Below are 27,120 nucleotides of genomic sequence, written 5' to 3' on the forward strand. Positions count from 1 at the left end.
TCATCTTTTAGCTGTTTATATTATTACCTCATACTTTGCTGACTAACTGGTTGGCCTTGTCAGTGGTTTATAAAAACAAGCCTGCCCTCAGAATCCATCCATACATATATGACCATTCAATGTTTCTCTTTGCCCATGCCTCCCAAAACCTTCCTCTAGAACACTTTAAGGCTGTTCCTTGTTTGTGACCAGAAGTAATATTACCCACCTTATTCACTGTATTTATTTTTGGAAGATCTGTGGCTGCTTCCTGATTATGCTGATTACAATTTGTCACCAGTTAGGCTGTTTAAAAGAAAGCAACTCCCAAAGAGGAGCTCCAACACGTTCTACACAATAGCAGCATTGTTGGTGTAAGTAATCTAACCTACCAGAGGGACTACTTAAAGGACAACTACCATTTGGATGTAATGATTTTGAAATTTGTTTTTTTTAAACTCACATCCCCTTCTTAGGGTGCCTGGGTGGCTCAGTGGGTGTTAAGAGTCTGACTCATGGTTTCCACCCAGGTCATGATCTCACGGTTCATGGGTTCGCGCCCTGCGCAGGGCTCCACGCTAACAGTGTGGGGCCTGCTTGGGATTCTCTCTCTTTTCACCCTCCCAAAGTAAATAAATAAACTTTAAAAAATAAATCTCACCTCCCCTTTTTGACATGCCATGCATGCTGATGTTCTCCACAAAGGCTACCTTTCAAACAACTCAGCATTACATAGACATTTTAGGGACCACAGTATTCATCTTAACAATGACATCGATATTGAGTGCCAAGTACTAGAAGTCTAAAGAATATCATTGTTTCTAATCACAATGTATAAAAACTCCTAATTTGGGGCATCTGGCTGGCCCAGTCGGAAGAGCATGTGACCCTTGATATTGGGGTCATGAGTCTGAGCCCCACATAGGGTGCAGAGACTAGTAAAAAAAAAAAAAAAAAAAAAAAGATAAATAAACTGAAAAAAAGAAACAAAAACAAAAACAAAAAACTCCTTTTAATTCTGCAATGCTATGCTAATTTCCTGGCTGCTGTTGGATATATTGGAATGGTATCCAAACTGAAAGAAAGCTGTCTTTATAGTCTTAAAAAACGTTCTCCAAATTAAGTTATATAATATGCATAAATTTGTAAGTACACTAAGCAATCTATTATTTTTATGCCATTTTATAATCCCCAAAGCAGTATTTTAATCATAGCAACCTGTTAACAACGATTACATCTGGTGAGTGGGATTGGCAGGAGATGAGGAAAAGAGAGAGTTTTTGTGTTTGCTTCTTGAATACTTTTGCACTATTTAAATATTTAAATTAAACATGTACTTCTTTCCTAATGTTTATTTATTTATTTTGAGAGAGAGAATGTGTGTGTGTGTGGTGGGGGGGGGGGGAGGGACAGAGAGAGAAGGAGAGAGGATCCCAAGCAGGCTCCACACTGTCAGCACAGAGCCTGCCACTGGACTCGAACCCATGAACGGTGAGATCATGACCTGAGCCAAAAACCTGGAGTTGGACACTTAACCAACTGAGTCACCCAGACACCCCGAAATATGTATTTTTTAATTAAAATCTGAATAACGAAAAAGGGTACAATTATGAAGTCAAGAATCTCCACATTTATTTTATTCTACTCCCTGTCATCCCACCCCTAGTCTCCTTCCAGGAGACTGTAGCACTCTATGTAGAACTCCAACTTTCCAGCTCCCACACAGCCAGCCCATGAAGGACAGTAGGCATGTGTAGGGAGTACAAGCAGAGGTCATGGGAGCCAGAGGATTCAAGGAGCCTAGAAATGAGCACTTAAAAAGCACTTCTCTTTGGAAGGTAGATTTCAGAATACAAGGATCTATTCTCTTCTCTCTTTGAAATGCTAGTTAACATCTATTCACACCTTTAACAGCTCTATTCCTTAAACATTTAGACCCCTGTTTAAATGAGGGCCGGGGCACCTGGGTGGTTCAATCCCTTAAGCGACCAACTTCAGCTTAGGTCATGATCTCACAGCTTGTGAGTTCAAGCCCCGCATCAGGTTCTGTGCTGACAGCTCAGAGCCTGGAGCTGCTTCGTATTCTGTCTCCCTTTCTCTCTGCCCCTCCCCCACTTGCACTCTGTCTCTTGTCTCTCTCTCAAAAGTAAATAAACATTAAAAAATAAAAAATAATTTTTTTTTAAATGAGGGCCAGAGTAACCCCTCTGGAGGGCTAAATAATTGCTTAGGTCACTACTACTGCAATTTTAAGAATATCATCCCAAGTTTTATGTATGAAGTCCACTGTCAAGAGCCTATTTGACATCTTTCTTTTTGAACTACTAGCCAAAATGCTAGTCACCTGTTAAAGGGATTATAACCACTTCATTCTTACTGTTTCTGAACTCTGAATTCCATCCTATACCTTGTTATCCAACAAACTTGCTTCATATTTGATCACTCTTCTTAATAACCCATCACTTTTTCCATGAAACTCACATACCTAAGCTTCAGCCTCATCTCAGATCACAAGTCACAAATATAAATGCTGACACAGAGACCAAGCAGACGACCTAAGTGTACTGGTATGGTAAGAAATAACAGGGAGTAGCAATGATGTAACAACCTTTCCTCAGGATTGGGAGTTTATAAAGAACAGCATAGATAGGAATGGGAGTTCCAAAATCCTCTAACCTGAACTATAAAATACAATACTGTAAAAAGAGGCCAGGGGTTTAAATGAGGTCAGAGAGAACTAATGCATGAAAGCCGCCGTTGACAAACCTGTCCCAAATTTGCTGAAGGGGTGTTTGGGATTCCCCGTAGCTTTTTCCAACTGAAAGAGTCTCCAGGCATCGTTCATCACATTCTTCTCATGTTCTGAATCAACTGCATTCACCTCTCTGTCTTTGCAACTCTCATCAAACAAGGGGCACAGGAAAAACTGTGCAAACCTAAGGGTAGGAAACACAATTAACAATTTGAAAGCTGTTATTTTAAAAGAGTAGCCTTTAAAAATATATTTGAAACTCAACAGACAGGAAGTATGAATTCTACAGAACCAAAAACACTACCATTGCAACCAAGAAAAAGAAATGCAAAATAAGTTTTAAAAAAGTAACAAAAGAAAAATATTGGACATGTATAAATTCAGAGAAGTCGATCTACCCCAGAGATATTAGTGAAAATATACTCAGATCTACCAGACTGCCCCCGACCCCAACACACACTTCAGAGGCTGGACTTGGGCTTCTAAGTGGCTACAGATCAGAGGTTCCCATCACCTCCTCTGGTTCAATAAATTTGCTACAACAGCTCACCTGACTCACAGAAACATTTTACTCACTAGATCACCAGTTTATTATAAAAGGAAATAATTCAGGAAGGGCCAGATAGAAAGGATGCACAGGGATGTACATGGGAAGAGGCACAGAAGCTACTCTCCCCAAACCTCCATGCTTTCACCAACCTGGAAGTTGTACAAACCCTGTCCTTTTGGGTTTTTATGAACACTTCATTACATAAGCATGATTGATTAAATCATAAGCTACTGGTAACTGAACTCAATCTCTAGCCCCACTTGGAAGGTCTGGGATTTGGAGACAAAGTTCCAACCTTTCTATAGCAGGGCTGGTTGCCCTGGAAACAAACTGTCAGGTTACCTACCGGCTTCCCCAAAGTCACCTTATTAACATGCCAAAAGACACCTTTAATACTCTCATCACTTAGGAAATTCCATGGGTTTTAGGAGCTATGGGCCAGGAACAGGAAGAAAAACCAAATATAGATTTCTTATTATAAATCAAAATACCACAACAGCAAAAAGTCAAGGCAGACTTATAAAGACAGTAGCAATCTATTTAAGATTTGCAATTTGGCAAGTCATGAAAATCCCTGTTATATATTGCTAATTCTCCAAAAAAGGAAAAGGCAGGTGACAGTTCTTGGGCAAAAAAATCTTAAACTTACAGTCTGAGGTGCAACTGCACTTAAGACTCAGACATTTTAGGACAAACTAAGTGACCTACTTTTTAAAGGCTCTATTTGAATATTTTTTCTTCCTCTAGAGAAAAACAAACAAACTTTATTAGTGGGGAAAAAATGATGGAATAAAAAAATCTATGACACAGTAGTTTGACTAAGACACAATTATGAGCTTTTATAAAATATTAAAAGAATTTTAAAATTTTAATAAGCAGTGATTCAACAAATAACATGTCATGTAACTCTGGCGTAAGTAACCAAATGCTTTTCTTGAGGTTATTCTTTAGTAGTAGTAGTACTAAAGTTTAACTAAAATGACTTTAGTTATAAGTTAACTCTCCTATATCAGGTTACAATTTAAAGCATGATTTCATATAATAAATCTTAAACTTTAGATTCCATTTTATAAAAATTAAGATCCAGAATTCAGATGAAGCCACAAGCAGAGTCTGAATGGGGTCTTAAGAGACTCCTGAGTCTATGGACATCTCAGCAACTGTATTTCACAGTTCAGCTGTCAAAGAGACTGTTATCACTACCTGATATTTATTTTATGCACACAGTAAATACGATACTGTGCTAAGCACTTCACACAAACCAATCCAAAGGGAAACTCCACCTCTCTGTACGCGGGAACAGCTATTTATGGATAGGTAACCTCTTTTACCTATCTCAATACATTTAAGCTGATAAAAGCGCCTAATAGCTACATACCATAGCTGGATAGGTCCACGTAAAGGGTCATGATAATGACACAGTAGAATCAATATTTTAAAAACATGCTCTTATGTAAGAGGTTTTTTTTTCCCCCCTCTGAGTCAAGTAACAGACATCCTCCATCATACAGAGATTATATGAACATCTGCTGTAGCATTTGTAAAGCAGGAAATTAAATTCAGTGTATGATCCCAGGGAACTCATTAATGGTAGTCTTCTGGGAATACATATAAAAGATGATTACACTTCAAAGCTGCTGCCTAAAGACCGAAACATAATCTAGAATAAGTAAGAAACAGACCACTATGACCTAGCCATGTATCCTGAACCCATGCCTCTGCCTTGTTAATGTTCTTTGCACTAAGGAATAAATTCAAACTATTAGGTTTTCAAAAAATATGTAATGACGATTATCAATATAAGCAAATAAAGCTATTACTAAAACTGCTAAGTCAACGTTAATTATAGACCCATAAAAAAGCTGCAGAATTACACCTTCTTGGCAATATAGAAAACTGTAAAAAGTTACCAAGGAAAAATTACTTTGGATAATTAATGAAATCACTACTATGACAAAAAATTAGAAACTGTTAGCTGTGTAGAAAACTAAGAAATTAAATTGACCTAATGGAGCTTGCTCCAGGAAATACTTTCACAAAATGTCCCCAGGGTTGAAAACAGCAGGTCAAAACATTTTGTGTCACCACAATGAGACATCACCTCACACCAGTCAGAATGGCTATTATCAAAAAGGCAAGAAATAACAAGTGTTGACCAAGGATGTGGAGAGAAGGGAGCCCTTGTGTCGGTGGGAATGTAAACTAGTGTAGCCACTGTGGAAAACAGTATGGAGGTTTCTCAAAAAGTTAACAATAGAATGACCATGTGATTCAGCAATCCCACTTCTGGGTATTTACCCCCAAAAAACCAAGAAACAAAAAACACTAATTTGAAAAGATTTACGCATCCTTATGTTCACTGTGGCATTATTTATAATAGCCAAGATATGGAAACAACCTAAATGTCCATGGATGGATAAATGGATAAAGAAGATATAGTACATATATGCAATGGAATACTACTCAGTCATTAAAAAAAAAATGAAATCTTACCATTTACAACAAGATGGATGGACCTAGGGGCTATTATACTAAGTGAAATAAGTCAGAGAAAGACAAATACCGTATGATCTCACATATATGTGGAATGTAAGAAACAAAAGTCACAGACACAGAGAACAGACTGATGGTTGTCAGAAGAAAGGAGGTTTGGGGGTTCGGTGAAAGGAGTCAAAAGATACACACTTCCAGTTATAAAATATTAAGTCACAGGAATATAATGTACACCATGGTAACTATAGCGAATAATATTGTATTGCATACTCAAAAGTTGCAAAAGAGTAAATGTTAAAAGTTTTCATAGTAAGAGAAAAAAATTTTTGTAACTTTGTATGATGACATATGGTAACTAGACTTACACAGTGGGGATCATTTTGCAATGTATACAAATACTAAATCATCATGGTATACATCTGAAACTGATATAATGTCAATTATACTTCAATTAAAAAAAAATTCTATATCCACTAAGCATAGACTAGAGTAACTAAAGGAGAACAGAATGTTTAAGTTCTACATTCTGGAATAGGAGCATATTTGAAAAGAAATCCATGACACTGTAACAGTTTATTCTTCATCACGTGCTTCAGATATAATACCAATTAGAATGGGAAGGGCTGGGGAGAATTTTATAAGTCCATAAAATACTGTGTAGGGCTGAAGACTGGTTTAAAGTCATGCCATTATTTTTCCTCTACCACAAAATAAATAGTATCACTCATTTTCTTTTCTTTATTTTTTATAAACGCGTTGAAAAATACTGGTTAAAATACTTTTTGTTAAGCTACAAAGCTGTGAAGACATCTTTGTAAAAATAATAATTATTACTACTATTAGTGTAATAAAGTGCACAAAGTTGAATAATCTATAAGATATCAGCATTACCTGTCTAGGGCACCTTCTAGATGTTCATGGGAAACATCAAAATAGTAATTGGTATGTTCTCCACTAGTAAAGGCATTTGAACTTCCTGCATGCTCACTAAGAAACTGGCTGTATTCATTTTCTTTAGGGTATTTCTTTGTTCCCAAAAATAGCATATGTTCACAAAAATGACTTAAGCCAGCAATATTTGGAGGATCTGACAATGAACCTGAAAGACAAGAGAAAAACACATACAACAAAAGTTTTTTTTTGTTTTTGTTTTGCAGATGATCTGCAAGTTCTGTTAACATGACAACTCCAACCATACAATGAGAGAAAGTTAAGCACAGGCTGCTCTAAAATGGTACTGTTTAGGTTACAGCCTCAGCTTGTGATATTAATTAGTTAGCAACTTTGGGCAGATTACTTAGCCTCTCTGGACATTACCTTTCTCACACATCACAATGGAGGGAAGGTAAGACTTGAATTCATTGTTTTATAAGAGCAAGAGCTCCTAGTTCTTACATTTTATTGCAGGAGATAATACAATGTAGTGGTAAGAACATAGATTTAGGGTTACCAGCTCTGCTGACTGTGAAATTCTGAGCACAATACTTTATCTTGACTCACTTTATATATATATACACACATACGTATATATGATCTAGGGAGTTGTGTGAACACAAATTAGATGATATTTGCAAACCACACTACGTTGTACTTGGCAATAATTATTTGTTCAACACTCGATGGTTATTACCTTATTTCCTCAATTTTAAAATGTCATTGAATTAAAGTTTTTCAGAGAGGAAAATAAGAAAAATACTTATGTACGTATAGACAAGAATCTACTTGATTAAGGCCACATTAAACATGGAGGAAATATCCACACAAGAATCTAGAAAATATGGTATTTCCTAGTATACCAAAACTGTACAAAAGTAAAAGCATCATCACTGTTACTGTAAAGGATGGGAATTAATTTGCCTGCTGCTAAGTCACCTTAGCTGAGAACCTAACAAAATGACTTGGTAAATAAATGTAAGATTATTTGATTTTGGCAAATGTAGATTGCTAATTGGACTATTGTACAAGGTAAGGTACATCAAACTGATAATCATGAGGTCTTTATTTGCACACACATGGCAAGTTCTAATAAATGTCAACATTAGATCAAGAAAACAGAACAAAGCTTAATTCACAATTTTAAATTGTACCTATGTGTACATCAAGTGCTGCCGATGACTTATCCGTGGTCGGATCACTGATAAGAAGTACTTTGATACCATTGGCCAGCTCTAATCCACGGTATTCTCGCTTGTCTTCAGGAGATTTGATAATGTGATTTCCTAGTCTCTTGATAGCTGGATTATTCATCTTGCTGTAAGTCTTTTCTTGGAAGCTGAAAATAAAACATTAGTAATTGTTGCATTGTAGCTTTTTCTTTTTTTAAGAATAAAGAATAGGGGCACCTGGGTGGCTCAGTTGGTTTAAGCATCCCATTCTTGATTTTGGCTAAGGTCATGATCTCACGGTTCGTGGGATCAAGCCCCACAACAAGCTCTGTGCTTCATAGCATGAAGCCTGCTTGGGATTCTCTCTTTCTCTCTGCCCCTTCCCCAGTTGCATGCGCATGCATGCACTCTCAAAATAAGTAAACATTTTTAAAAAAAGGTTAAAAAAAAGAATACAGAATAATATCAAGCAAACCCATATAATACATCATCAGATAAAAAAAAATATATCTGGAGGAAACTTTTTTTTATAGCTTATCTACTGGGGATAATCATTCCTCTCCTCCCTTTTACCCCTCATTGTTTTGTTAGAGAAATATTAACAATATTGTTTTTGTGGAGTCATATTTGATCTAGGAGAGCACTTGGATGGGGATTTGAGACAGGATAGGTTGGGCGATGAGCTGGTCAGTATGCTGACCTAGAACAGAGTTTTAATTACCAATAACTGCTTTCCCACATGTTTTGGAAATATTTGCTAAAGTAAGATGAGAGGTTGTGTAAGGATTATTACTGGATCAACCAAAAACATTGCTCAACCTGATGACATTCAAAGATACGGCAGATCTAGAATTCATGGGTCTGATATGCACATGCTCAGAACATAGGGGGCAATCCCCAATGAGAAAAAAAAGTCCTGTAAAGTCCTATACAAAATAAGAGATATGGGCTTCACTATGAAGATGGCAAAAAAGGGGCACCCGGGTGGCTCAGTTGGTTAAGCATCCGACTTCAGCTCAGGTCATGATCTTGTGGTTTTTGAGTCAGAGCTCCGCATCAGGCTCTGTGCTGACAGCTTAGAGCCTGGAGCCTGCTTCGGATTCTGGATCTCCCTCTCTCTCTGCCCCTCCCCCACTGGCAGCGCATGCTCTAAGATAAACAATAAAAAATTGTTTTTAAAAAAAGAAAGCAGAGAAAAAACAAAACTACAAACAAAAAGTGGGAAGGACCCAAGTAATTTTTATAATATGGTGAAGAATTGAATGCCAGAGCAACAACAGTCCAGTGATCTTTTCTTTTAATTTTTTTTTTCAACGTTTATTTATTTTTGGGACAGAGAGAGACAGAACATGAACGGGCGAGGGGCAGAGAGAGAGGGAGACACAGAATCGGAAACAGGCTCCAGGCTCCGAGCCATCAGCCCAGAGCCCGACGCGGGGCTCAAACTCCCGGACCGCGAGATCGTGACCTGGCTGAAGTCGGACGCTTAACTGACTGCGCCACCCAGGTGCCCCTGCAGTCCAGTGATCTTAACAATGCAAGATAAGTTCTCTTACAAAGGACTTCCCATCCTCTGATAGTCCTCTCCTTCCCTCTCTAGGAAAGCTGAGTTACAGGATGTGCTATTAGCACACAGAATTCTGTGGGAGTGTTTGGTATTAGTGTAGAAGGGATTTTCCAGAATCTGAAATACGCATGTTTTTGAGACTAAGAGTAGATGCTATTTGTGTCTATGTTGGGGATCATTTAAGAGACAAAAATCATCCTGTTATTATCGGTAGGCCAATAAACTAATCGGGTAAAGCCCCAAACATCCGAGACTACAGAGGAAAAATGACCCTATGCTAGCATATTTTCTTTTTACCTGGAAGACAAAAGAAGTAGATCTGACTGCTTCTTAAAGACAGATAGACATCCAGATTTAAAGGTAAATCAGAAGGGGCATAAGTAGGCATTCAATTATTTTCAAGAATTTTTTTGCGCATTAAAATATCTGGAAACTAAGGAAGGGAAAAATCCAGTTTGCTTTTAGCAGAATACCTTCCTCTCTGAAATTATCTAACTATTCTCCTGGGTAACAATTGATAAACCAAAGAGGTTTGTTCCTATTAAGATTGTCCCCTAGATCCCCTTTAAGAAGACTATTTGAAATTTTAAAAATCAATACTATAGGCCATACTAAATGTATAATACTGGTTAAAAATCACATAGTACTTGGGTACTATGGCTGGCTCAGAAGAGCATACCAACTTTTTCTTTTTAATTTTAATTTTTTTTAACATTTATTTTTGACAGAGAGAGAGAGAGAATAAGTGGGGAGGGGCAGAGAGAGAGGGAGACACAAAATCCAAAGCAGGCTCCAGGCTCTGAGCTGTCAGCACACAGCCCGATGCGGGGCTCGAACCCACGGATCGCAAGATCATGACCTGAGCCGACGTCGGACGCTCAACCGACTGAGCCACCCAGGCACCCCTACCAACCCTTGATTTCAGGGTTGTAAGTTTGAGCCCCACGTTGGGTGTAGAGATTACTTTAAAAAATAATAATAATCACATAGTACTTTACACAGATAGTGCTAACAGTCTTGCTTTATTTACAGTAAAAAAAAAAGTTCTTGAAAAACAGAGCATAAAAATAATACTAACATTTTTGGGGATATAAGGTCACTAACTGGAAATTTTAAGAGTAATCTGGACACTATAAAGTATTATTAACTACTCTTTTCTACTTCATTAGCCATAAGCCACTTATGTCAAAGACAGATGAAAATATCTGAGTGCTAAGTATTAAAAAAGGTGTTTTATGGTTAAAAGAATCTCAGGGTAACAGAAAATGTTCCACCTAAGCCTTCAAAGAGGGACACGAGAATAATAATCCTGGTTAAGGTACTTCCCAAAGGACAATATGTTTGAACTGCAACAAACGTCTTAGTACAGAGCTGATTTCGAAGACTTTAATTTGGGTTAAGATTAAATAAGGCATGAGACAGCCTCCATTAAGACTCCCAAGAAGAGCAGCAGACAGTAAGAAAGCTTAGTGTGCACCACAGAGAATAGCCTCTGCTCCCTCCCGTAAGGCTCTATCTACTAGAGGGAGGGAGGGTTTGGGATTTCACTAAGTGGGAGCAAAACCCAAAGGCTATTTATTGATTCCATTGCCATTGTGTTCACCTAGCTTCCCCTCCAGTGCTTGCCCCAGTTAGTCTGACCTAGGGGAAGCTAGGGCCACATATGACTAAAATGTGATGATGATGATGATGGAGCTCTAAAAAGTCTGTCCAACCCACAGCTGTGATGGGGAGATGAAATACATCTCACTTTGGTAGGACAAGTTGTCTTTTTCTGTGGGAGGTGAAAAATCCATCAGAAGTAAGATAACCACCCTCGACTACAGGCTACATTCTGTACCTTTTTTCAGGGCTCAATTTCCCTTGTTCAGATTTCCTTTTTTTTTTTTTTTGAGGAAAAAAGTATGTACCATCGAGTTCCTCACAGGCATGTACAGAACTTATTTAGATACTGAAGCCATGCCTGATTGATATCCCTAGTATGGTTGAGAGCAAAGAGATGGATTTATTCTCTAGGTCAAATATAAAAATTACTCCAACTACTTTTAGACATTGAACAAGAGATCAAAGACAACTATAAATTTCTATGCTGGCACTGTTACCCAATCAAATATCATGATTTTTTGAGGAAGTAAAAGCCAAAAGAAACAGTAGCAACATTTTCAAACAAGATCCATCCCCAGCAACCCATATTCAGTAGGCATAGTCTGGACTCCTACAGCATATCTATCGGCACGTCCCACAACAATTTGATTCTCACCTTCTGGAGAACTGAAGGAAATGATCGGGAACTCCTCTGATGATGAATTCATCAACAGCTTGCCTGTCTCTGTATTTATACTCATGAGATCACATCCCAGCTCCCTCATTAGCATAAAGCCTTCACGAGTAATTCTGACTTTCAGATGACAGGCTAGTGCTAACTCAAATGCTTTCCCAGACACTTGATATTTTTAACCTAAGTCAAAATCTTAGGAGCAATAAAATTACTTTCAATTTTAGTGACATTATCATACATTGGAAACTTCATAAGGCACAACATTGTCAGTGTGCAGCATTCTAATAAACTGGAGAGAGATTTAATAACTACAGCATCTTTTGTAATTTTGCTCAGAATTTAAAACAATGACTAAAATCACAATAGGTAAAAGCTGGAAGAACCATTACATGTTATCTGGTCCTTTGTAGTTCATGGCCTAGCAGCACCGGTTCTTCCTGAGAGCTTGTTAATGCAAAACATCAGAAACCACCAGAGACCCACTGAGCCAGAATCGGTATTTGAACAAGATCCCTAGGTGGACCAGTCCCCTCATCTTACTTAAAAGGAAACTGAAGCTCAGGGAACTTAAATCACTTGTCCAAGATCATACAGCAAAAAGTTACAATTAAAACTCAACTCTCCCAGTCCTGTGTCCACCCCAGCTCCCCCACAGCCACACGAACATTTAAGGAGGCCTATTTAGGTGCAGACACTACATCATGTATGTTAGCTCTAACAACCAGTACCCCAAAGCCCAAGGGCTTTCTGAAGGAACCCAGACTAGTCATAAGAAAACAGGTCATCAGCTTTAAAGTGTGGTGACAAGGTTGTTCCTGGGGTACTATGGGAGCCAAGAAATGGGCACCCAAGTCTATCTAGGAGGGGAGAAGGGAAAAGAGAGGAGGTAAGTGGAAGCATGCCAAATAAAAGGAAGGACACACCTGAGCAAAGGATGCATAGTGAGAAAAAAAACAGGCACAGAGCAGAAAAACAAGCAGTTGGTGTTAAAGAACTACAACCAGAACTTCCCCTGAAAGAGTATGGATTTTTATCTAGCCGTGTAAAGACCTAAACTGCATGTTTGCAAAATCAAATTCCCAAACAGGTCATTTCCAAATTCCCATACCAAGAGGAAATTTTTAATGCAAATAATCTTTTACTCCAATGACCTTTTGCAATCTTTTTTCTCACATCTCTTTAAGGGTTTCACAGCCTATTTAACAGGAGACTGAAAATGTTTACTGTGCCTTTTGCTCTCTACCCACTTCCACAGCCCCAGACATATTTAAAGTTAGATCTCATCTATTTCTAATTTCTAAACGGATGACCTATAAAACCAAACAGGTGAGTGACCAGGCTAATAGCAAAATTATGAATCAAAACCTCCCTTCTGTGGAATCCATGCACCCACTCCCAAAATCATAAGCAGAAGTGGAGTTGCCTATGGTGCTTCTCAATGGGGAGAAGGCACCCAGAGAGAAAATGCCTGAAATCAAAACTATACCATAAACATCCTTTCTTCCCTGAGAAGGGCAGAGGTAAGACAGAATATCAAAGTAGTGATGGTATGAGCCCTAGAATGCTTCCATATAAGACCATATATTCTCAAATACTATCATGATACTTGACCTAAAAAATCACAACATATCTCAGGGAAGCATGTACCTATGGCTCTCCAGTTATAGAGACCAGTATACCTAAATCATATACCAGCTAGATCATAAAGGTTGGTATAAACTAAAATCCTGTCAATTAAATCTTACTTTCCTGTGATGAGATGCTTTGCCTTTGTTCCAGGCAGAATGTCATCTGTTCTAACTCTGCCCTCTGGAAAGAAGTTTGCTATGAAGAAATAAACCCTTAAATGGATTAAGGGTGGTTGCAATTGAAAGGAATCCTACAGCAGCATCATTTTAGAGATAAGTCTTTCGCAAATTTTTAGTTTTGATGCATCCATATCAATGGCTGTTCATTTTAAAAGTGACAAACTTGGGGCACCTTGGTGGCTCAGTTGGTTAAGCGTCCGACTTCGGCTCAGGTCATGATCTCACAGTTCGTGGGTTCGAGCCCTGCATCGGGCTCTGTGCTGATAGCTCAGAGCCTGGAGCCTGCTTGGGGTATTGTGTCTCCCTCTCTCTCCACCTCTCCCCAGCTTGCACTCTGTCTCTCTCTCTCAAAAATAAACATTAAAAAAAAATTTTTTTTAAAGTCACAAGCTTAACATGGAACACTTTATAGAGGCTTTATGGAGGTTGAAGCAAATGAACAAAACCTCCATTTTATACCTCTTACCATAGCTACTTAACTACAGGTTTCTTACAGTTGTAGTATGGGGACTAGGGTGTCTCACACCTTCTTCCTTCTTCCATAGGTAGCCTTTAGGCTGTCAAAAACTTTAAGATGCCACAGTACAAAACCCAAACTAGCGATTACTCTCATTTTTTAAAGTGGCATATGCTTAATAAACTGGTCATTTAATTTTCCCAGTCTCCCTAAGTGACAGGCCACAGGGCTGTTGATGGTCATCCTCCTCAACCTCAGAAGAGGAAACAAAAGCTCAGTGATTAAGTGACTTGCCCAAGGGCATTTACATAATTGATTTGTGGCACAGCTGGAACTATAGAAAGAGGAAGCGTGGGAAGGAGGAGCTGAAGGTGGTACTTAAGGAAACATATATCTGGCTTTCTTCCTCAGCTCCCAATTACCACCCCCACAGCCCTGCCCTGACCCCATTCCCCTCCCTGACAATCCCAAATAACAAAAACAAGGAAACAAAAATTAAAATAGGTCAAAATAAATGCTCCCAGGAGAGTCTTCAGTTCTTTTACTTTTTTCTCCCCATAGAAAACAGAGATAGGTAGTGGAAGGAGCCTGGAAGAATGCTTCTAATCTGCCAAAGGAGTCCCTGTACTGAGAACCGTATTACCTCATGATACTTTGATAATAAAAAATAAATAGGAAAAGGTATGGCAGGATTAAATGTATAGCAGGTTTAAAGAGAAAGAAGACTGTGTATAATTGTCTCAAGCATGAAAGGAGATATGATAATAGTTACTACAGTAGATATGGTGGGGTTAAAGCTATTTTTCAGAAGCATACATTAAGCCACGGGAATGGAAAAAAGGAGAAAAATCATAATCATCTTGGTAGATGCAGAAAAAGCATTTAACAAAATTCAACAACGTGTCTTTTTTAAAAAGTCTGCAAAATGGGGTACCTAGGTGGCTCAGTTGGTTGTGTATCCGACTCTTGATTTCAGCTCAGGTCATGATCCCAAGGCCGTGGAATGAAGTCCCTGCTTAGGATTCTCTCTCTCTCTCCCTCTGCCCCTCTCCCTGCTTGCACACACTCTCTAAAATAAATTTAAAAATTAAAACTAAAAAAAAGTCTGCAAACTAGAAATAGGAGGGAGAAAATTCCCTCATCTGAAAAAATATCCACAAAAACTACAGCAATTATCATACTCAGTGGTAACATAATGCAGATACCCCCAACCCCCTTCCTCACAAACAGGAGGTCACTATCCTCTTCTATTCAACAATGGACTACCAATTCTGACCAGTCCAATAATACAAGAAAAAGAAAACACATAAAGATGATAAAGGGGAAAAACAACATTATTCATAGATGACACGACTATGTATGAAGGGGTTCAGAGCAAGTCTCCCCAAAATGTGGCACTTTGGCATGTGGACTATTTTGAGCTGAAGGCTCAAGAGAAACTTTGGCCCCTCATGTACCTACAAGAATCTAAATTGGAGTTCCTTCCCAGAAGTAGAGTTATTATCAGAGATAAATTTTATCTGAGTGACTCATGTATATAGGGGGCAAACATCTAATTATCAAATATCTGTTCTTTCTCCTGCCCTGTGAACTTCCCTCCTCCTCTTTAAGGCCCCAGACCCTATTCCATTCCCTAGCTCAGGATGGCATATATACCTCATTTTACCTTTCTGTCTTTGAACCTCTCATCCATGCAGGATGCAGAACTCACAAAATTAAACTGGATTTTCTCATGTCAATTTAAATCTTAGACCAGCCAAAAGAACCTTTGATGGTAGAGGAAAACTTTTCCTCCCTATGTCAATAGAAAACCTCAAGAATATACTAACAGCTTCCATTTTTGGATAGGATAATAACAGGTCATAACCAGATTCACCTTCAATAAATAGGAAAAGCCACGATAAATTAGAAAATCGTATTTTCAAAGATGTTGGAGAGCTGTGGAAGAAATGAAAATTGGATGAAGTACAAATCCCAGATGGGAGAGCCCTCTGAGATGAGCTGATGATCATCACCTGTCTTCTTCTCTGGGGCTATTTGCCAATTTTGAATGTAGACTGAAGATCACACTAGGCCCAAGCAGAAGAACTCTACTCAGAGAAGATAGAGGCTTTGGGGGATGCATGAGTTTGGTGTGACAGATTAAAGGCCCAAGATGCCCCAAATCCACAGCTGATTTTTGCCACAGGACATTTTCTGAGCTATCACTACATACCCACCAGAATGGCTAAAATGAAAACGATGGAAAACACCAAGTGATAGAGAAGTTATAGGGTAACCCAAACTCTCATACACTGGTAGTGAGAATGCAAACTGGTAAAACCATTTTTTAAAAACTGGCAGTCTATATTAAAGCAGACAGTATGACATAACAATTCATACATTAGATATATACCTGAAACAAATGCATTTATATGTTCATAGCAATACTATTCATAATAGCCCAAACTAGAAATGATCAAATGTCAATTAACAGTGAAAAGATAGACTGTGATATAGTCACACAATGGAATAGTATGCAACAGTGAAAATGAAAAGCCTAGAACAAGGCACAAAGAGGATAAATCTCACTAACATAAGGCAGAGTGAAAGAAGCTGTATGCAAAGACTACTGTATACTTCCATTTACATAAAGTGCAAGAACAGGTAAAATCAAGCTAACAAGACTTTTATCAAGATACTGGTTACCCTTGGGGGCAGGGAGCAATCATCAGAAGGAAGTATGAGGGAGGCTTCTAGGATGCTGGTCACACACCATTATAGAGATATACTCAGTTTGTGAAAAGTCATCAACCTGAACACTTATGATATATTTTAAGTTCTTTAATAGAATTTTTGAAAATACCACAAATACAGTAAAATAAAGGAGGAAGGGGATACATGAATTACTCAAGGCTATAATTATCATGCACAAAAAAGTCATCTTGGAAATGGTGCCACAAAGATCCTGAGAAGTAGCTGTCTAAATCTAACAAGTGCTAAACCAGGAAGGCTAAGAAACAATAGTCCAATTAACATGATTATCTAACCCTTCTCAGGTGTGTCCTGAGACAATTATTTCTGTTGATGTCATCTTAGCCACAAGAAATAGGAGGCCCATATAAGTACAGCATGAGTCAATTTAACTAAGTCAATAATAAATTATGATGTTAAATATTTTAACCCAAGTCTTTACTCATTATGTATGATTTGAAAACCCTATATATATATATATATATATTAAAATAAAAAATAAAGCACAGCAACCAAGAGTGACAATAAATGCAACCCAAATAAAGGCAAAATGATCAAACTTTAAATTCTCCCCTCAACAATTTTCAACATTTACATCAAACAGCTTTTTTGTTTATTTTTGAGAGAGAGCATGAGCAGGAGAGGTACAGACAGAGGGACAGAGGATCCAAATCAGGCTCTGTGCTGAGCAGCAAGCCTGGTGTGGGGCTTAAACTCACGAACCACAAGATCATGACCTGAGCCACGCCAACTGAGCCACCCAAGCGCCCCTACATCAAACAACTTCTAACCCAGGATTTGAATTAGGTTCTTTATTTTAATCCTTTTTAATGTTTATTTATTTTGAGAGAGAGCAAACACACACACGTGTGTGTGTGTGTGTGTGTGTGTGTGTATGTGTGTATGTGAGAGACAGAGAGAGAGACAGAGACAGAGGGAGAGTATCCCAAGTAGGCCCTCCTGTACTATTAGCACAGAGCCCGATGAGGGGCTTGAACTCACGAATCATGAGATAACAACCTGAGCCAAAATCAAGAATCGGACATTCAACCGAGCCACCCAGGCAGAGGGGTCTCATCTAGTCTTGCCAATCAAGAGTCATGTGCAGTGTTCATATGAGTCTGTTAAACTGACAGAGGTAACAAAAATTGCATCAGACTTGAACAGCCTTTACAGCATTTCTCCTCTAAAATAGGTATAAAAAAAAAATCAAGAAAAAAAAACTTCATCAAGGCACAGTGTCTGGTACATAGTAGGCACCCACAAATGTAACCTTATATTATAATCATCATTAAGACGGTCCCACAGGGATGAGATGCAAATAGAACCAGCTCAACAACCACCATATTATTACTAGCGTTCTTATCACATACTCATGCAAATTCCAGTTGTATGTTGTCATCTCTAGAGGTCAAAAACATTCACTGGACAGGCTGGTAATAGCATGGTACTTTATAAGATTATCAGAAAAACAGGTATATAATTATCCCTTTATAGATGCCATAGGCAAGCCACTGTTTTTGTCAGTGGTTCTCAACAGGTGACAATTTTGTGGGACCTTTGACAGTGTGTCCCAATTGAATTGCTGCAACTAAAAGGTCAAACTGGTAACTAGTGAGTAGAGGCCAGGGATGCTGCTAAGCATGTTACAATGCACAGAATAGTCCCTACCCCACAACAAAGAATTATCTGGCCCAAAAAGGCAGTAGGGTAAAGGGTAGAAGACCCTAGTTTATAGTTCTAACATTGTCATCCAAAAATAATGGATGAGAATCACTGCGACCAATTTAATCCACTTAAAATAAAACCAGGAGATAGCCTCATCAAAACAAAGAAAGCTATCTGTATTAAACTCCCATCTACTGGTTTCTTTATTTTAAAAATCTAAACCAGGGGCCACCTGGGTGGCTCAGTCAGTTGAGCATCCGACTTTGGCTCAGGTCATGATCTCACAGTTCATGGGTTCAAGCCCTGCATCAGGCTCTGTGCTGATAGCTTGGAGTCTGGAGCCTACTTTGGATTCTGTGTCTCCTCTCTGCCCCTTCCCTGCTCGTGCAGTCTCTCTCTCTCAAAAAATAAGTATTAAGAAAAAATTTTTAAATAAAAAAATAAAAATCTAAACCAGAAAAGGATTAAAGACAGGGAAAAACTGATAAGGAAGGAGAGAGAGGAAAGGTTTGCAGAAACCCTCTGAGTAAGCAATCTTGTGCATAAAGGCATCTGCCTCAAAAAAGGAGCATAGCAAGGGCACAGAGACAGATCCTTACTAAATGCTCAGTTAGCATTTTACACAGCACACGCTCTTTATAGGGATTATACTCTCAATGAACCCGATATCTCAGAGGTTATCTCAGGATCTATCATCCTATGCCCATTTTTCCTGAAGGGGGAAATTAAACCTCATAAAAGTAATTTGGTTAGGGCCACACAGGCATCAAAGAACTAGGATTCAAACCCAAGTCTTTAGACACCAAGGAACCATGCTCTTTACTTCTACCAAATTAAAAAATGTATCTTCTGTACCGAGATTACACTCTGAAAGGATACTCACAGAATTGTTGAGTATGGTTAGCTATAGATAGTAGACTATTAGCTGATCTTTATTATTTGTACTTTTCAGAACAGTACAGGAAGAATCCTTGAAAAGATAAAACTTAATGATCTTGAATGCGCTAGGCTGTGTTTACTAAGTATATAACCCAAAGTGAACTTTTTGTTGTTACTTGGAACAGCTACATCACAATATAACAGGACTAATTAATAAGGAAAAAATCTGGACCCCATATCCATTCATTGTCATTGCTGACAAATTAGTTCCCTTAAGAAACTAGTTTGTTGGCTCACAACTGGAACAATTTCCAAAAGAATTTTTTAAACAGTTTGTGATGAGAGGTGAAGGCTTTAAGCAGACAATGGAACAGAACCCACAGCCTAATTCCAGAATCTACTTTTCACTCAATTGCTGACCTAATGTGGTCTGGCCTAATGTTGCTGTCAATCTGAGGCTTCATTTTCTTTCTTTCTACACGTAGGTTAAGAATTTCAGGGAATTTAGAAAGTAACAGCCTAGACTGTCTCGTTTTTTCATTTTAATTTTTAACAAATGTTTTAAAAAGTTTTATTTATTTTGAGAGAGAGAGAGAGAGCAAGAGAGAATGCGTATGCATGTATGTGGGGGAGGGACAGAGAGAGAGAATCCTAAGCAGGCTCTGCTCGGGGCTTGAGCTCTGCTCGGGGCTTGAACTCACTACCGGTGAGATCATGACCTGAGATGAAATGAAGAGTCAGACGCTCAACTGACTGAGCTACCAAGGCACCCCACTTTTTTTTTTAAACCCCAGATGTTATTTATTTATTTCGATACAGACTTTGATTTAAGAAAACTCACCCCCCTGGGGCATGTGGGTGGTTCAGCTGGTTGAGCTCAGGTCACGATCTCATAGTTCGTGGGTTCGAGCCTCACGTTGGGCTGTGTGTGCTGACAGCTTGGAGCCTGGAGCCTGCTTCAGATTCTGTGTCTCCTGTTCTCTCTGCCCCTCCCCCACTCGCTCGCTCGCTCTCTCTCTCTCTCTCAAAAGTAAATAGACTCTGTGCTGTCAGCACAGAGCCCAACAAGGGGCTCAATCCCACAAATAATGAGATCATGACCTGAGCCGAAACCAAGAGTCTAATGCTTAACTGACTTAGCCACCCAGGCGCCCTGATATTAAACTTTTAAAAAAAAATTTTAATGTTCATTTATTTTTTAGAGAGAGAGAGAGAGAGAGAGAGAGAGAGAATACATGTGGGAGGAGCAGGGAGAGAGGGAGACAGAGGATCCCAACCATCTCTGTGCTGATGGCAGAGAGCATGATGCAGGACTTGAACCCACGAACTGCAAGATCATGACCTGGGCTGAAGTTGGACATTTAACCCACTGAGCCACCCAGGTGTCCCCCAACATTAAACTTTATTTTTTTTTTTTTTATATTTTTATTTATTTTTGGGACAGAGAGAGACAGAGCGTGAATGGGGGAGGGGCAGAGAGAGAGGGAGACACAGAATCGGGAACAGGCTCCAGGCTCTGAGCCATCAGCCCAGAGCCCGACGCGGGGCTCGAAACCACGGACCGCGAGATCGTGACCTGGCTGATGTCGGACGCTCAACCGACTACGCCACCCAGGCGCCCCTAAACTTTATACAGAAAACAAATATTAAGAATACCACCTGGGTGGCTCAGTCAGGTAAGCATCCGACTTTAGCTCAGGTCGTGATCTCACGGCTGGTGGGTTCAAGCCCCCGAATGGGGCCCTGTGCTGACAACTCAGAGCCTAGAGCTACTTTGGATTCTGTGTCTCCCTCTCTCTCTGCCCCCCCCTCCGCGTTCTCTCTCTCTCTTTCTCTCTCTCAAAAATAAACAAACATTAAAAATAATAATAATAAGGGGCGTCTGGGTGGTTCAGTCAGTTAAGTGTCCCACTTCAGCTCAGATCATGACCTTGCAGTTCGTGGGTTTGAGCCCCACATCTGGCTCATGCTGACAGCTCAGAGCCTGAGCCTGGTTCAGATTCTGTCTCCCTTTCTGCCCCTCCCTGGTTCACACTCTGTCTCTCTCTCTCTCTCAAAAATAAACACTGAAGAAGAAGAAGAATAGCTAGGAAAACACTGAGAAGAATAACTTTAAGTGGGATACTAGACTTTCCAGACATTAAAATATACTATAAAGTCTCTATGAAAACAGTACGGTACTGGCTCATCACAAAGACAAATTAGTAGCAAAGACTAGAAAGAACAGAAGTAGGCCCAAATATATATAGAAATTTAGTATTTGACAAAAGTAGCATTTCAAGTGGGTAAAAAAACAAACTCTTTAACAAATGGTGTTTAGAACACTGAGTAGCCTTTGGAAAAAAATAAAAGATCCATATCTAACACCACTCAAAATTAAATTCCCAATGGATAAGGAAACTAAATACAAAAAATGAAACTGTTTAAGTACTAGGAGAAAAAATAGTGGAATTCTTCTTTAACCTTGGTATAGGGAAAGGCTTTCTCTTTTTTTTTCTTTTTTTTTTTTTTTGAGATAGAGCAGGAGCAGGGGAGAGGCAGAGAGAGAGAGAATCCCAAGCAGGCTCTGCACCAACATTGCAGAGCCGGGAGCAGGGCTTGAACTCACAAACCCATGAGATCATGACCCGACACGAAATCAAGGGTCTAAGGCCTTACCAACTGAACCCCCCAGGCGCCCCAAGGCCTTCTAACTTTCTGATTAAAAAATTCCAAGGGTATGAATTAAAGATATAAACTACAGAGGGGTGCCTGGGTGGCTCAGTCAGTTAAGCATCTGACTTTGGCTCAGGTCATGATATCAAGGTCTGTGAGTTCAGAGTCTGGATTCGGTGTCTTCCTCCCTCTCTGCCCCTCCCCCATTCATGCTCTGTCTCTCTCTGTCTCTCAAAAATAAACATTAAAAAAAACAGATATAAACTAAAGATCTCATAGATAAAACTAAAAACTCTGAAGAGAACACAGAGCTTCACAACACTGGATCTGGCAATGATTCTCTGGATATACCAAAAGCACAGGCAATAAAAGAAAAAAATGGCCATCAAAAAAAAAAAAAAAGTACCAACCATAAGCAACAGAGCAAAAGGCAACCTGTGGATGGGAAAAAAAAAATATTTGCAAATCATATTGATAAGAGTTAATATCCAGAATATACAAAGAACTCCTATAATGCAACAACTGGGCAAAGGTTGAGGCATCTGGCTGGCTCAGTTGGTGAATCGTGGGACTCTTGAGCTCAGTGTGGTGGGTTTGAGCCCCACATTGGGTGTAGAGATTACTAAAAAATAAAATCTTAAAAGAAAGAGAGAGGTGGGGGAGCACCTGAGTGGCTTAGTCGGTTGAGCTTCTGACTCTTGGTTTCAGCTCAGATCACAATCTCACAGTTTGTGAGTTCGAGCCCTACACAGGGCTCTGTGCTGACAGTGTGGAGCCAGCTTGGGATGCTCGCTCGCTCTCTCTCTCTCTCTCTCTCCCTTTGGGATTCTCTCTTTCTTCTTCCCCCCTGCCCCTCCCCCACTTGTGCTGCCTTCCTCTCTCTCTCTCTCTCTCTCTCAGAATGAATAAACTTAAAAGGGGGGGGAGGGCAAAAGGAGTTAAATGAACATTTCTCCAAAGAAAATATACGTAACAACATCGCTCATCATTAGAGATACACAAATCAAAACCACAAAGAATTACCAATGGATGACTATTATCAGAATTTAAGTATTGGCAAGAATGTAGAACAAATGGGAGTGCTTGGCTGGCTGAGCCAGTAAGGTGTGCAACTCCTGATCTCAAGGTTGTGGGTGTGAGTCCCACACTGGGTGTAGAGATTACCTAAAAGAATAATTTAAAAATATATATATTAGAGGGCGCCTGGGTGGCTCAGTCGGTTGGGCGTCCGACTTTGGCTCAGGTCACGATCTCGCGGTCTGCGAGTTCGAGCCCCGCGTCGGGCTCTGGGCTGATGGCTCAGAGCCTGGAGCCTGCTTCCAATTCTGTGTCTCCCTCTCTCTCTGCCCCTCCCCCGTTCGTGCTCTGTCTCTTTCTGTCTCAAAAATAAATAAACGTTAAAAAAAATTAAAAATATATATATATATATTAGAAAAAGAATGTGGAAGAAATGAAACCCTTGTGCACTTTTAGAATGTAAAATGCTGCAGCAATATGGAAAACAGTATGGCAGTGCCTCAGAAAATTAAAACTACTATATAATCCAGCAACTCCACTTCTGGGTATATGCCCCGAGAAATGAAAGGACTCAAACAGATATCTGTACCATGTTAACGGCAGCATTATTTATAATAGCCAAAAGATGGAAGAAGCCCAAGAATCTATTGATGGATGAAAACAAAATGTGGTACATACAATGGAATATTATTCAGCTTTAAAAAGGAAATTCTGATACATGCTACAATATGGATTAACCATGAAGACATTACACTAAGCCAATAACAAGGGGACAAAGACTGTAAAGTCCACTTATATGTGGTACCTTAGTAGTCAGATTCAGAGACAAAGTAAAACGATAGTTGCCAGGGGCTGAGAGAGGAGACTGGGGAGTTACTGTTTGCTGGGTACAGAGTTTCAGTTTCGGAAAATAATAAAGTTCTGGAGATGGATGGTGGTGATAGCTGCCCCAAAATGTGATGTACTCAGTACCACTGAACTATACATTTAAAATCAATCAGGATGAGGAGTGTGCAAAATAAAATAAAAACACTGAGAGGGGCACCTGGGTGGCTCAGTCAGTTAAGCATCGATTCTTAAGGTCGGCTCAGGTCATAATCTCATGGTCGTGAGACTGAGCCCCCATGTTGGGCTCTGTGCTGGGTGTGGAGCCTGCTTAAGATTCTCTCTCCCTCTCCCTTCTGCCCCTCTCCCCCCACTGCCTCTTTCTCTCTCAAAAACAAAAACACTAACAAACAAACCTAACTGTATTATAAACGAATATAATCATACTAAAGGAGCTAAGAAAGAAATGAACTAACCTAACTGTGGAAAATAGTATTCTGAATGGATACAGTTTCTAGGCTAAGGACAAAAAGAACTGTACATAAATGTTATAATTTAGTTATCAAAAGTGTTCCTTACAGAGGTTTAGGTTAACAATCATGAAATTAGAATTAATAAATATGTGTATGTATGCTAGAATCAATCAAATAAATTATGGGTGATGAAATCCAGTGTACTCATGGTTAGAGAAAAAAGTTTTAAAGGAAAAAGACTCAAATAAATTTTGTAGTACCAAATTTCAATCAGCAGTATTAATACAAACTCCTGACTGTGAATATATACAGATACAGAAATATAAATATGTGTATGTGTACGAGTAGCTACACTGCCCACTAAAAGCAATGACACCTCAGTCACAGTGAGTACATCTAGGGCCCAGATCTCGGTCCCTAAACATCATTTTCCAATAAGAGGAATCAAGTGGTTGACTCTAGAGCTAGGGCAAAGAAAATACAAGTTAAGCCTGAAACACCATATAATGTCAAAAGTAAAGATATTCTCTAAAAAAGAGGGGGCTCACCCAAAGGAGCTCCTAATGACCAAAGCTAGAACACTTTGAGTGATAAAATGACAGCAATGAATTTTAATCCACAGAATAAAATAAATACTGAGTCCGTATTGCTACAAATAATAAACGAGACAGAAAAAGTCTACCTCACAGAATTTCAATTAGTAATAAAGAAGGAAAGAGGGAAATAATCAGTAGGTGCAGTAATAAATGCACAGACAAGATCTACCTACAAGTGGATGCTAAAAGGTTTGAGGTAAAAAAGGATTTGCATAGTCCCAAAGTATCTCCCTCAAGATATTTATTAACTACAAAGGTAAAGACACTATTTTCTTATTCTTGATAATTATACTATGATGATATATAGGGTAAGTGTATTATTTTTGCAACTTTTCTGTAAGTCTAAATTAGTTCAAAATTTAAAGTTTTTTTAAATTAATAAAAATATATCTGTATCCAGATATATCTGCACCTACCCACTACCTCCTCAAAAAAAAATTAATGCAGAAGGATTTCTACATTAGATTAGAGAAGATGTTAGAGCCAGGATTCTATGCTACTAGAAGGCCAAAGCTAGAAAAAAACTAAATGTTTATTAAAGGTTTTCCTAAGATACGGACAAATAAGCAATGGTATATGCTACAACATGGATAAACTCTGAAAACACTATACCAAGCAAAAGCAGACCAAAGAACACATACTGTATCATTATATTTATTTTTAAAATTTTTTATTAAAAAAATTTTTTTTAATGTTTATTTATTTTTGAGAGAGAGACGGAGTGCAAGCTGGGGAGGGGCGGAGAGAGAGGGAGACACAGAACCTGAAGCAGGCTCCAGGCTCCAAGCTGTCAGCACAGAGCCCGACGCAGGGCTCAAACTCATGAACCACGAGATCATGACCTGAGCTGAAGCTGGACATTTAACTGACTGAGCCACCCAGACGCCCCAGTATCATTCTATTTATATGAAATATCCAGAATATGTAAATCCATAGAGACAAAAAGTATGTAAATCCATAGAGACAAAAAGATGGTTGCTTGGGGCTGGAAAAAGAGGAAAATAGGGAGTCCCTGCTAAGGGATACAAGATTTCTTTCTGAGGTGATGAAAATGTTTAAAATTGTTTGTGGTGACAGCTGCACAGATTTTTGAATATAGTGAAAACCACCAAGTGGTATACTTTATTATTTTTTGTGTGTGTGTGACCCTACCACACTCCTGAATGGCGTACTTTAAGAGGATGAATTGTTCAGTATCAATAAAGCTGTTACAAATTATGTGTGTGTGTATGTATGTGTGGTATTCACATATTATATGCATATATATATAAAAAACATTTACGTATATACACATTTGTATGTATATATATATATATATATATATATAAAATATTATATACGTTACTACAACCCCTGGCTTATTCATTACTCTAATATTCACAGAAAGATGTTTTCTATTTTGCTGAATCGTGATAATGTTAACACTAGTTTGGCCTGCTGGTTTTAAGCACAAATATTCATTTTACCTTAAAAAAAAAGTCTGTTTTAACCATGTATCTAACTGGCCAGATAGTCTTATCTATTCAGCTTCTAGGAATGGAATCTTCCCAGTGTAAGGGTCCCCATCTGCCTTATTTATATGACCTGACCTACAGGTAATATAAAAAAAAAAAAATATATATATATATATATATATGTATATGTATATATATACACACACATATACATATAATACATATATATACATATATACACATATGTACATATATAATAAGTATATGCATATAATGCCGTCTTCTTGCTTCTCAGTCTTCCTCGCACTGTTAAACTCATCATCTTCTTGAAAGACTGTACACTAATTTTTCTCCTTTCCTGCTCTCTTCTTGTTGGGCATCTGTAGAGACACCTCAAAGGCGGGAGAAGTGACCTGCTACATCTCTTACGCGTGTCCACCTAGTTCAGGCCAACAGTTTTCACTTTCCTAGAAGCAAATTTAACATGCTCTTCTATACCCACCCACTCTCACCCCATATGTATATATATGTGTGTGTGTGTGTGTGTATGTATATATATTTTTCCCCTCCTCATTTCCACTACAACCAAAAACCTCCAGTATGACTAAAAACTAATAAGACTGATTTCCTCCAGTCACTTTATAGCAAGAGTCACAAATTTAAATGCTTACAAGGCCAAAAAGGTAACATAAGTGAGCAAAGCAAGAGAAGTGGAATTGTGATGAGAAGGAATACTAGCCCCATCAGAAAGGAAGCAAATCTCAGCTCAGGCCAAGTGCTGCCAGGCAGCAATGTGGGCCCAAGTGTCACCAGGTCTCCTCATTTTCCCTA

The 27,120-nt window shown here is 38.8% G+C and overlaps 1 protein-coding gene across 1 annotated transcript in view; it reads right to left on the reverse strand.

The window, feature by feature from the left end:
* IDE (insulin degrading enzyme) overlaps positions 1-27,120 on the reverse strand; it is a 98,716-nt gene that overhangs the window by 65,648 nt on the left and 5,948 nt on the right. The window contains exons 2-4 of the mRNA XM_047073170.1: positions 7,862-8,046; positions 6,666-6,873; positions 2,746-2,915 (exon numbers count right to left, since the gene is read on the reverse strand). Coding sequence (XP_046929126.1) covers positions 2,746-2,915; positions 6,666-6,873; positions 7,862-8,046 — 563 coding nt within the window. The remainder of the gene's footprint in view (positions 1-2,745; positions 2,916-6,665; positions 6,874-7,861; positions 8,047-27,120) is intronic.

The sequence above is a fragment of the Lynx rufus genome, unplaced genomic scaffold (assembly GCF_022079265.1).
Source record: "Lynx rufus isolate CCGP_SWC_20201006 ecotype Redwood Valley unplaced genomic scaffold, mLynRuf1.p SCAF_11, whole genome shotgun sequence".
Classification (NCBI taxonomy): Eukaryota; Metazoa; Chordata; class Mammalia; order Carnivora; family Felidae; genus Lynx; species Lynx rufus.